The sequence below is a fragment of the Hoplias malabaricus genome, chromosome X2, assembly GCF_029633855.1.
Source record: "Hoplias malabaricus isolate fHopMal1 chromosome X2, fHopMal1.hap1, whole genome shotgun sequence".
NCBI lineage: Eukaryota > Metazoa > Chordata > Actinopteri > Characiformes > Erythrinidae > Hoplias > Hoplias malabaricus.
The window spans coordinates 15724822-15737207 of NC_089819.1; the positions used below are offsets into that span (position 1 = coordinate 15724822).

Consider the following 12386-nt stretch of genomic DNA (forward strand, 5'->3'; position numbering starts at 1 on the left):
AATATTTACAATGAAATAACCCATAAACCAAATATGATGACTAAGGATGTGCTGTATCCACATTTTTCATACCGTCTCAAAATATTATCACAATATTACCATGGGAGTGGGGGTGCACTATCAGTGCTGAACTCACAACTGCGGTGGGCTACTGGGCTTATGCTTATTCTCCACCTGTTTTCAGAGTGTGAGATCACCAGTCAGTGAGCTCCCACAGCGCTCCTTCCCTGTGGCTCTCTTAAATGCACATAAATGAACTTCATGGCCTTGTATTTAAAGACACAGAACAGAAATGTGACACACCAGGCACACCATAAATGCCACCCTCATTTTGAGATGTCATCATGTTTATAGGACCTGTACAATTTTTGGCATACAGTTTTATAAGAAGGTTTGGCACCCTTGGGCCAATGACACATTATTATTGTCTTTGCTTTATGAGAAATAATAAGCACAGTCTCTTTAGCTAAACAAACATAATATACAATATTTTCAGCAAAACCTAATGCTCAGTCATTCTTGACATTGTTCTGGGAAATACATTGTAAACGTGGAATGGCTGAGGTGTATTTTAGGAATGTGGAGGATAAGTGGGGTGCCATGTTACTGTGGTTGTTGGTGATGTATCACGTAACACTCACATGGAACAGTTGAGCCTGAATAAACAGTGGCAGTGGGGCTAGGTACAGGTAAAGCTCACAGGTTCATTGGTGAGCTTACCTGAGGTGATAGTGCCTAATTGATGCCCCTTGTGAAGAGTTTAAGGTAGAGTGGGTGGTTTGGGTACTCATTGGCTGGGCCCAATGTAGCTATTTGCTGATCATACACGGCCACAGCAACCTTAATGGTTAAGTGTAGGATACTATTTAATTGTTTAACTCTAAATAAGAAATGATTTGGATGATTGTAGGAAGAGTGTGGGCCAAGCCCTATGTGTAGTTCTAATGGACTGGCAGGAATACCTCAATTAGCAAAATCAGACTTGAGGCATGTTACCAGTTGTAATTAGAACATGTCAGCTGAATCCAATGTCCAAACTTAATATATTTTCTACCTCTTTAAACCCTGTGCTAACACTCAGCAACAATAGGCTCCTTTAAGCAATTGTCTATAGATCTGAAAACAAAGAAACTAAAGCCTGTTTGTATTTACAGTTTGCAGTTTCTACTAAATATATTTAAGAATGTGCAATTCAGGATAACTGTGTAGGTCACTGTGAGAGCTGAAAACTCTCAGAGAGAACTGCTCATTAGCTGGTAGGAAAGGCAAATTTAATCCCTGGTATGAGACTGGCAAGAACCTGCAGGAAGGTTTACATTAAGCCTAGCTACAGGCCACTACAGGCCAGTCGGGCAGATTTTGAGGCAGATTTGCTCCTCCCAACAATGACAAGAAGTCTCCCGATTTTAGGGTGAATGTAAATTATTATTATACTAGATTATTCTGTAGTGCGGGGAGTCCAGAATCCAATCTTTACTCCTTTGATATTCACCCAGTGCAGTTGGAGCTGAAACATTGAAATATTGAAACATTCAATATTGCGACTCAGAACCCTGTAGTGTGGGGGTGGATGCCAACTCTCGGGTGTTGAAAGGTTGTGTCTGACAGACTGTAAACCAATAAAAGCTGAACTGGGGTTATTTTACAGCCATCCGGCATGTGGGTTCACATCAAGGTTGTGTCTGAAATGAGTGGAATGTCTGTGTCATGTTTGCATTAATTGCTTGTTTAAAATGCTGCCTGTTTTTGCTCCAATATCTTCAAAGTTATCATTAATCTGGTGAGGGAGCATTCATGTTCAGGTGCTCTGACAAGGCGTTGAAATATTGCTGCTTTTAAAGCCTGTCTCTAATGTGACTCAGTTTCAAACACCTTCATTTTAAAATGCTGCCTTGTGGGACAGCAAGAGCACAAGTTATCTGCTGCTTTCTGTGTCAGACATAGCCCTGAGTGCGAGAAACTTCTGCCTGCTCTCGCGATGTTGCAGTTTGCAAGAAATTCCTGTGAGGTTTTGAAGAGCAGAGCTGCCTGTCAGTGTGTGCAATCGGAAAGTGTGTGATTTTTCATTCAGGGTGGATCGTGTATTGTGGGGATTTTGAGGACTAACAATGATCAAGAATAGAAAAATCTATTTTTTTTTATTATTTAGCTATTTGTACTAGCTAGGATACACATTCTGTCTGCAAATTTGTAAGTCTTTGTGGATTATGAATGCTGGAAATGTGAATGTAAAGGTAAATCCAGGCCAGACATTAGAGGTTTAGAGGCAGGAACATTGTTGTACCATTTTACTGTGCAGCATTGCCTGCACAAACATAATTTGTGGGCGGCACGGTGGTGCAGCAGGTAGCGTCGCAGTGGTAGGTGGATTGGCGACTCAAAAGTGTCCGTAGGTGTGAGTGAATGTGTGAGTGTGTGTGTGTTGCACTGTGAAGGACTGGTGCCCCCTCCAGGGTGTATTCCCGCCTTGCGCCCAATGATTCCAGGTAGGCTTTGGACCCACCGCGACCCTGAACTGGATAAGCGGTTACTGATAATGAATGAATGAATGAACATAATTTGTCCTGGAAATCTTACCTGTAATATTGCAAAAGTCTGGTGCCTTTTGCATTTAACATGGCCAAGAACTGTGTACTACTGCCTACTAAAAGATATTTATATTTATATTTTATAATAGCACCAATCACAAGTCTGCTATTTTGGCATGACGTGTAGGAGAAGTCAGTCTTTATAATTCACATTGGACCAATAAGAGACAGTACAAAACTACAGGTGGAAGTGCGTGTACGCGGATGTACATTTATCAGAGGTATTCTGAATGCAACAGGCACAATCCTGACAGTCCTGAAGCCAGCTTAGTGCACTGAAATGTTCAGACTCTCCGTCAACTTGTGGGTAAAGCGTCTGCGGCTGAGGATACTTTACCTGCAACCTCTTCAAAAAGATTTAGATATAATGCTTTGTAATGATGATGTCAAACCAGAACCCTTTTGCTGCAGAAATGGTAGGTTTGGAGAAAAAACTGCATTCCATTCGGAGGAAATCTATAGAGGAAGCATGGAGGAACATGCTTATATAATGATTATATAATGATCCAAAAACTCAAAATCCACCATGGACCACATGAAGAGACATAAACAGAATATATTTCAAAGTCATCTAATCTTAAACATGCTGTAGATGCAGGATGCAAGAGGCAGGATGCACATAAGAGCAAAATGTCTAATGACACTATGAGAAATTAAACTGTAATCTGGCTACAAAAACCTTTTGCAAGCTGTGATTTTTGTTTTCCAAAATTTGCACAGGCAACACTGATCATTACATTTTTATTTGTTAATGTTATGAATATTTCTGAGTGCACACTTGACAAGACCTGTTTTAATAATAATAAAAATAATTATTATTATTATTATAGGAATATTTTTTTCTGTATTGAACAATGATAAAAAGTACACCTATAAAAGGGGATAAAGGGCCAAGCCTTTAAATGGCTCTTTGAGAATATATCACTAATGTATATTACAACTCTATTAATGAACTTTTGAACCATTTTCTGGTGTGTAGATTTTTTCTAGCTCATAAAACAGCTGAAAAAACCTTAGTAGTATGGATAAGAATCAAATAGTTACAAAGTAATGCTTGACTTGAACCACCCATTCAGCCTCACTAGGTGGGCTGTCCGATCTGAGATTAGATCTACTGAAATCATTTGATTAAACAGTTTTATCAAGATTAACAGTAAGTTTCTATTAGTGTTATTATATCATGGAGATATTATTATTATTAGACAAATAATTGCTGTAAATATGAGATTGCACGTACATCATTTGAATTGTACCACAATGAAAACAAACCTGCAAACACATGCTCTCTCATTCAATCACACACACACACACACACACACACACACACACACACACACAATTTACACTTGGTTTATTCTAGCCAGAACATGTAATGGAGTTTCAACCCACTGCATTAATTACAGTATATTTACACATGCCTAACCGCACAGGAGCTGAATCTAAATGTGCGGCTGTAGCAGGTAAACAGCCCCCCTGCACAGAACACACACATACACTCATACACACACACACACACACACATACTGCATCCTGTTCCTCACCTCCTCATTGTTCTCCTATGATTTCCTGCTGAGTTATAACACACAAACACACACACACGCACTCCCTAGTATAAACAACACTCAAGAAAAAATGAAAATGTGAGCATACTTGATGTGCCAGTCATTCAGCAAAACAGTTCATGCAATATCAGCAAACAGGACAAGAGTAAATGAGGGCAGTAACTAATACACCCACTAAAACACATCAGAGCTAAACCATTATGACTTTTCTGACTGATATTACAACTGTGATTCAAAAGGCCTAAAAACATCTGTAGCATAACAACACTTCTATTAGTTATAGCCTTCTGTGTTGTTTCTATGAATAGTGTAGTGTGACTTAGAATAGATCACAATTTTTGTTTTCAGTACAAAAACATATATATATTTCACCCTTAATACAAATAATTTACTTTAAAAAATATTTTTTACTTTGATTCCTTGGAAAGTGCTCTGAATAGTAGAAGGTCAGAAGCATCAGCAATACAGTTACATGCTTTAACACAGTCCAGCTGTACACTGCCCCAGTGAAACTCCAGCTGGGCTCAAAGGAAACATGCCCACATAAAGAAGCTAAACATACAACACAGTTCAGCCAATATCTTATCTTTTAGGCTCAAGACAAGGAATAACAATCCACGACACTCCGCTCACATAAAAGCCACATGCTATATAAAAGTGTACGGGAAGCACGCTAAAACCCTTGGCTACATCTACCTGGAAGCAAAACAATGTTTTGAAGGGTCTTACTGTACATCTTTCTGGCATGTTTTTCTCAGTTTAGATCATTTTGTTAGTCTTTATCTTTGCTGAAAGAGCGATACATTTAAATGACCTTTATTCTCACACAGCTTAAATATTTTATTACACTAACGTGTGTGTGTGTCTTCTCCAAATGGTATTTTGAACTTAAAATATCCCTTTTTGTGAGCAAAGAGAACCCAAAATCAAAGTCTAGCAAATTCTATCACAGGTATAGCTATGCAGTGTATCCTTAAATGGAACACATGATGAAAGGGCTTTCTTATGAAAGACACTGTGGCGTAGGTGTAATTTCTGGTAAAACTCCCCATTAAAGTATTTGCTTTAATGAATGGTCATGAACGTTTGCTAATTAGTAAAATGAATGTGTTGTTTGCCGTGTGGGATAGGGTCATTGTAAACGGGGCCATTCCACTTCTCACAAGTCTGTAGTCTGTTCTGCTATGAATTAACCAGTGCATTAGCTTCCAGAAGGATACACATTCTGAACACACATACACGCAGAAAACGACATGTCATGTCAGGGTCTTGACAGATTTATCAATATAATGTACCTTGTGTGTATGGCAGTAAACAGTTTTTTTCAAGAAAGCAACTGCATTCTCTTCAAGGTCTGTCCCATCAATCACCAGAGTGTGTCGAGAAAGACTAGATTACGGAAAAGTGTTTCTTTTTTTTTTTCCCATTAAACATACCACATTAAATCACCAGATGTCATCTGACTATAAATACCTCCATAACATCTACAACAACCTCATTTTAATTTGAACAATTTCAACCATAATATCATGGGTGGAAAAATGATATTCAAATCATTTTTAATGGATGTTCAAAACCAAATGGAAAAATCCTCACACATGCATCAAGCATCGGTAATTAGGTTATTATGCACACTGTGAAGCCAGTCCATTTACAACAATCAGCATGTGGAATTACCCCAGAAACAGGCTAGAAAACTGTGCTTCATAATATGACACACAGAAAAACTCCATCGGTGACTCTTTCTTCAGTGCTATTTCTACATTCTGATGGTTAAACAGGACCTTGTCCGACAACTCAAAAGCTTTTCTATGTACTTATGTGAATGCATTGATTTTTAATACAGTATCAAAAAATTTAATAAAATAACAAAAATATAAAAATCTGAAATTCCAAACTGTAATCACTGAAATAAAATTAACACATTAACAAACACTGAAAATCAAATTTAATCTGAGAACTGTGTAGAAAACTGTATCACGTCTGTATATTGTGTATCATTACGTCCATTATTCTGCACTGATTATCCTATGATCCTGTAGAAAAGCCATAGTGAAGCTATAAAATGAATGAAATACTGAATGAACTAAATGAACAGCATTTCAATGAAACACATGCAACACACTGCAAGAAAAGTAACATACATTTCATATTTCCACGTACTGACAGTTATTACTCAACATTCTCCTAAAAACATTATCAGCAGGGCCATCTTGTCTGCAGTTTCGACAATGGAATGCTCTGAACATGAGACGCTGACATACTGAGCTACTGTTGCACCATCATGTGAAAATCTGACTTTCTTCATCCGTACACCTATCTCCACTTCACTTTCAAGGCGGCCCAACATTTCTTTCAGATTCTACTGTCTGTAAACCGTAATTTAGCAAAGGAAACTGCAGACATCCTTTAAGAAACCAACTGGCTGGCACTGAGCATACATTGGTCAAGACAGAACACGTTCAAAACCCTTCAGTCCAGTCTGACCTTTCTTATTTTTCATTTGTGTCAAGAACTAATATTAGGAAATGTATAATATATTCACTATAACGAGTGGCCCAAACAAACAAAAAACTTACATTAATGTACCGAGAGTATTTCTATTTAGTTTAAGTTATAAGGTATTTAACTGGTAATAACATCACAGTACGTTTTGCATATTTCAGAGTCTAAACATGGAAGATGCATTTCTTTGTATTATAATTTATCTGGCACACCAAATTTAGCAGTTTGGCTTCAATTCTGACAAAGTGCTTAAGTCACATACAAAAACAGTAGTTTGAGGCAAATTACTGTATTTCGAAATTTGTTGGTGTGTATAATTTGCTGTTCTTATGGGAAATGGAATGTATGGCTTTAAGGACATGAAAATCTCCAGCAGATCTTATCTTGACATGTAACTGCCAGTAACACATCCTGCAACACAAGCTCAACATGTGCACAAGGGGACCATAAAGAGGGGCAGTGCAGCATTTAAGTGCAGATAATTTAAGCTTTCAATTGGGATTTCCTGTTGATTGTGCAGCGTAACCCCAGCTAGTGTTTAATATGATGCTTATAATCAGATGTGGTTTAAATAAAACACCTAACATCTATGGTCCTGCATGTGGGCCAGTGATGCAATGCAAGCTCCTTCTTTTTTAGTTCATTACACAAAATTCATACTAAGATGTCAAGGCCTAAACAGCATTTTTAAGATGGGGGATTATAACACGTAAAAAATATAGTACAGGACTAGGCCTAATCCTGCTCTGGAATACTGACCCTTTAGAAGGGTTGGACATGTTATTGCACTCTGGGATTACATGCTATAATATCTTCATTAACTTTACAATCTTTGTGAGCATATATAAATAAATATTACAAATCTCTGCCATATTAATCCATGTCAATATGCCCATTTTGTTACATGTTTAAGCATCAGCAATAGCACTGGCAGAAATGTAATGTTTTGTTTATTCTCACATTGATGCAGCTTTAATTGAAATGTCATATTTGATTTGCCACAGAAAAAAAAAATCTCAGCCCACAGGCATAACTTTCATTTGAGTCTGTAGAATTTAACCTTGTAAATTTGCACCTGGTAATTAGACAGCTGCCCCTTTCATTAACATGTCTCAAACATAGACACAGACATAAACATATTAGGCCATTATATTGGCCATGACCCAATGCACTCCAGACAAAGCACAGAGCAGGGCCAGGACAGTAAAGACAGAAGCCTCTTCAGAGTAACCACACACACACACACACACACAAGACAGGGTGTTTACTCCGACAAAGTCAGACGGAGCAGATGAGAGCGGTGTGGTACATTCTGTCAGTCTGTCTCAAAGCCAGGCTCCAAATGCCAAATCCATTAGCTCAAAGTGAATTACTGAGCAGAGATCAGATATGAATAATCCCCTTTACAGGACCAGTGGAAATGGGAAAAGACCAGGCTAAAAGGCAACCTTTAAATGTTGTTACAGTCTTCAACTGCAAAACGAGCTTAGAATGTAGAATAAAAGAAGGTTTTACATGGAGCTTTGCAATGCATAGTTTATACTGGACAATACTCTTTTATTTTTATTATTTCACAAGTTTTATTATGTCATAGAGTTATTGCTTAAATAAAATAATTGCTATCTGACAGTTTTTATATGATGATAAATACAACTTAACATTTAGGTGCATTTGTAACGCTACGGTATTTAATAATTCCATTAAACAGAAACCAAGAGAGATGCATTGAACTACCTGTATCAGACGAGTGAAATGAAATCTTTCTCTATATTAATAAAATGAATATATTGTCTTTTAATTCACTGTGGTATTTTGTAGTTGAGGCACACACTTGATTCAGAACAAGACTAAATAGATCAGTATCAAAACCATGACAGTACATTCCATCATATGGCAATATATTTAAAAATATCAAGATAATGACTTTTTAACTATTCCACCCAGTAATCGCTCTAGATCACACGCGGTTTGACATTCAGCAGTGCTGGGCTATTGCATTTTAACAGGCCTGGAAAAGAACAACAGTCCACAGTACAAGGGGCAACTCTGTGTTATCAATGAATCAGTGCATACACTTGCACAGAGCAAATCATTAACAAAAAGGCTTTTCAGCATATTCTAGATAACCTCCTCGATTTTTATAAGCTATTGTATTATATTCAAGTGGCAAGTTCTTGAGCGGCAATAGTTTGTGCAAGAGTGAAATGAGAGACGACTCAAGCTCACAGCCTCTCTCAAATGTGTGTGTGTGTGTTAAGTGTTACTTTAAACCAACTTTCTCAAGTGCAGTTTGGCCCGTCTGTGCGGCCCACACAGCCTTTGATACGGATCCAGACAGTGGCTGCAGGGGTGTCTGAGAGACACTGTCACTTTAAGCAATTAACTTTCCCTTTAAAGGCTCCCCTAATAAAACTGACAGCTGCAGACATTCACAAAGGGACCGATCACCTCCTCAGAAACACAAAACTGCAGCGCCGTAAACCAGGCTTCTCTTCTTTTATTGGCGTGGTACTGAATCTCCACTTCCCATTGACGCTCATGGACTTGGAAATCTTGGAAGAATGTTTGTTTCCCTATCTTTAACAGCCACTTAAAATACAAGGATGTGAAATGACCTAAGCATTTTATACGTCTCTATCTCAGATACGTCTGGTTTTGAATTCGATTTTGTCTTTTTTAAAAGAATAAATGAATTAATGACTGACGAATGAAAGTTACCCATATATAGTGCTTTTTAGAAACCCAAACCACTTTGCTTTTTTTTGAAAACTTGGGAATGGTCACCACCAATGTGTAGCACCCACCTGGATGATGCAAAGGCAGGCAATCCCTGTCCATTCATTCACCACATATCAGCTATTAGGGAGAGAGGGAACGACAGGGAATTGATATTGATAGGGCCAATTATTTGAACATGGTGACCAACATTTCATATTAAGTCAGGACACTGGTGTAACAGACCTACATTTTTTGAGGAAAGGCCCTGGGATGTTTTACGATCACAGAGAGCCAGAACATTGTTTTTGCAGCTCATCCAAAGGATGGATTTAAAGCTTTAATGCTGTTGTAATTGTACAAACAGATAAATTACAACGTATCAAAACTGAATGCTGAATGGGCAAAAATGACTTTGATTCTGGGACCAGGGAAATTAAACAAACATCCAATAAATGTGTTTTTGTATAAAAAATTAAGTTAGAAGATAGAATAATAGAAAAAACACATACATGTGCTCCTTTAGCTGTAGTAGAACGAGATGCTGACCACTTCCAGTGTATAGGCTCTGTGTGAGTGTAGATTGTTAGATTTGTAAAACTCTGTCCCTTTGCGATTTCAATAGTGTCTCAATGTAGGATAGAAAATGACTGTTTAAAGTTGAATATTGATCTGTTTAAGACAGTTGGCTTCTGCACAGTATTTCTAATTAGGCCTGGTGATGTTGCTTGTGAAGGATGGAGACTCCAAAGAACTTGACTGAAGCCAGTAAGTTACAAGTTAGAGTAAACTAAATCTTTAAGGGCAGAGATAAAGTGTGGTTTTCGATAGAGGTGAAAGAAGAGAGAGAGAGAGAGAGAGAGAGAGAGAGAGAGAGAGAGAGAGAGAGAGAGAGAGAGAGAGAGAGTATCCACGTCACTAAGCCCTCCAATGACGAGTGTCTGAATGAGGCAAAATATAAAACGTGTATTAATAATAAAAGCTGTTGTTATTCTATTATTATTACTAATAAAGAATACGTTCTTACATTTGATACAAAGTAAAAATAAAATCATGTCCTGAATATTAGACTATAAATGTCATTATGAAAGCTTTCATCACAAAATGCTTCATAATATCGCTACGGAGTTTCTGAAAAAACAAAGTCGAGGTGTAGTGGAAAGACGCTTATGTCTTATTCCTCTTCCAGCAGGGTTACTGTAAACATAGCACTGTGTTATTTTTTATGTGCAAAGCACACAGAAAAAGCGTAGCTTATGTCACGAACGAAAAACACATTCCTGAAAGTGATCTATAACGACCCTCTTCACTATTTGACAAACGTCAACCGTCAACAAGTTCAGCGCGAACAGCCCAGTGAAACGGACAGGCTCCGATCAGTTCACATTCAGCGCTTCCCTCAAACACGCGCACAAACACTTTCAGCACACCGCCAAGCCGATAAAGGAAAGCACATTTCCCCTGTCAAACTTGACTCACCGAGAGACAGGAACGGTTTGGTTTCCATGTTTAGCTCATGCCAGCTGGAGTTACGAGTAAATAGCAACTCTGTCTTAAGGGATCTTCCCTCAGTCCAGAAAAACTCCGCTCTCGTAGCTCTGTAACGGAGCTGAACTCTCTCAGCAACGGAGCTGAACGTCCACTACTCTCTCCTCCATCCAGAGTGTGAGTGTAAGCTTGTGTATGTGTGTGACAGAGAGAGCTCTTTTTCGCCTCAGCTCTGAGGAGCCGGGGCCCACTGCAGGGGGAACGCCGAGCAGCGACCGCGCATGCGCCCTGACAACCAGCGAATACAAGCCTTAAAGGCGACGTTCACGATTTTACTCAAAAACACTTTGTATAAAATGTAGATGTGTCCTCGCCATTTAATTGCTTTCCAGACTCGAAAGTGGTCTAATGTGTTTATGAAGCCCTAATGTCTGTAAATGAGTTTAAAAAAATGGCTCAGTCTCACATGCTAGGCCTTTTCTCTCTCTGCTCATGGTAGAAACATCTGGAGTTTTTCAGATAATAAAAAGAAATTCAAACATTGAAAGGCACGGACTAAGATGAGGATATTGCTCTATTCTTGCTCCGTTGGTGGGTAATATTAACTTGTTTTTGCTGTTTCGGATATTATTTAAGGTGGAAATATCTCCCAAATCTGGAGAAGGCTAACTGTATTACAGAAAGTGCTACAAATACATTTCTGTGGTAGATCAAACAGTGGATAAAAACTTACAAACAACTAAAACTTCAGCCACATACAAACAAAAAATAATCCCCCCCCCCCCATGTTCCACCTTATAAGACACCAAGCTTCTAAACGTAAACAACCAGAGAGAACTGTGTTTCTCCGCAATCGTAGATGTCCTCTTTAAAACACAAAATATAGCTTTAAAATATAAAATGTCGTTTAAAATGTAGCTTTTATAACTTCATAGAGAATATTCCACAAGTCTCACACTGAACAGGGATTTGTATCATTCTAAATTCCTGAAGATAATGAGGGGAAAAAAATCTACGTTCTAATTTTTTTAAACATTACGTGTCACTATATCCAACAGTTAAAGCCCTGTCAGCACTGTAAAAATTAGATGTTCCTGACAAAGTTTATGATGACTTTAACCTGAGTGGTTAAAAAACATGTTTTGTTAGATGCCATGTTGGGAGCAGCAAAATGTTAAATAAGATTTATCACAGGGTCTGATTTCTTAAGCATCTCCACAGAAATGCAAAACAATGGACAATAAACAAAAGGGAGCTGACATAAGCATTGTTTTACACACTGTTTGACAAAAAAATCCAAACTCAGCAAACATCATTCAGGTCAGCTTTTGTGTGTACTTCAAAAATGCATATATTTATGCACTTTTTAAAATGGTCTATCCTAAGTAAAGTGAGTCTTCAGCATTGCTCTTCAGCTTGTCCCACTTACAAATCAGATGCTCTTTAAGAGCTCTATAAAGACTCTATATTCTTTTCTTTTTTTTATGCTGTGTGCGTGAACATATAGTCGCTGTGTGCTGCATAAAAT

The 12386-nt window shown here is 38.1% G+C and overlaps 1 protein-coding gene across 2 annotated transcripts in view; it reads right to left on the reverse strand.

The window, feature by feature from the left end:
• LOC136676262 (retinoic acid receptor RXR-alpha-B) overlaps window positions 1–11025 on the reverse strand; it is a 50445-nt gene extending 39420 nt beyond the window's left edge. For both annotated transcript variants that reach the window (XM_066653121.1, XM_066653120.1), the window contains exon 1: window positions 10850–11025. In XM_066653121.1, coding sequence (XP_066509218.1) covers window positions 10850–10877 — 28 coding nt within the window. In that variant the 5' untranslated portion in view covers window positions 10878–11025. The remainder of the gene's footprint in view (window positions 1–10849) is intronic.
• Window positions 11026–12386: the final 1361 nt, after the last annotated feature.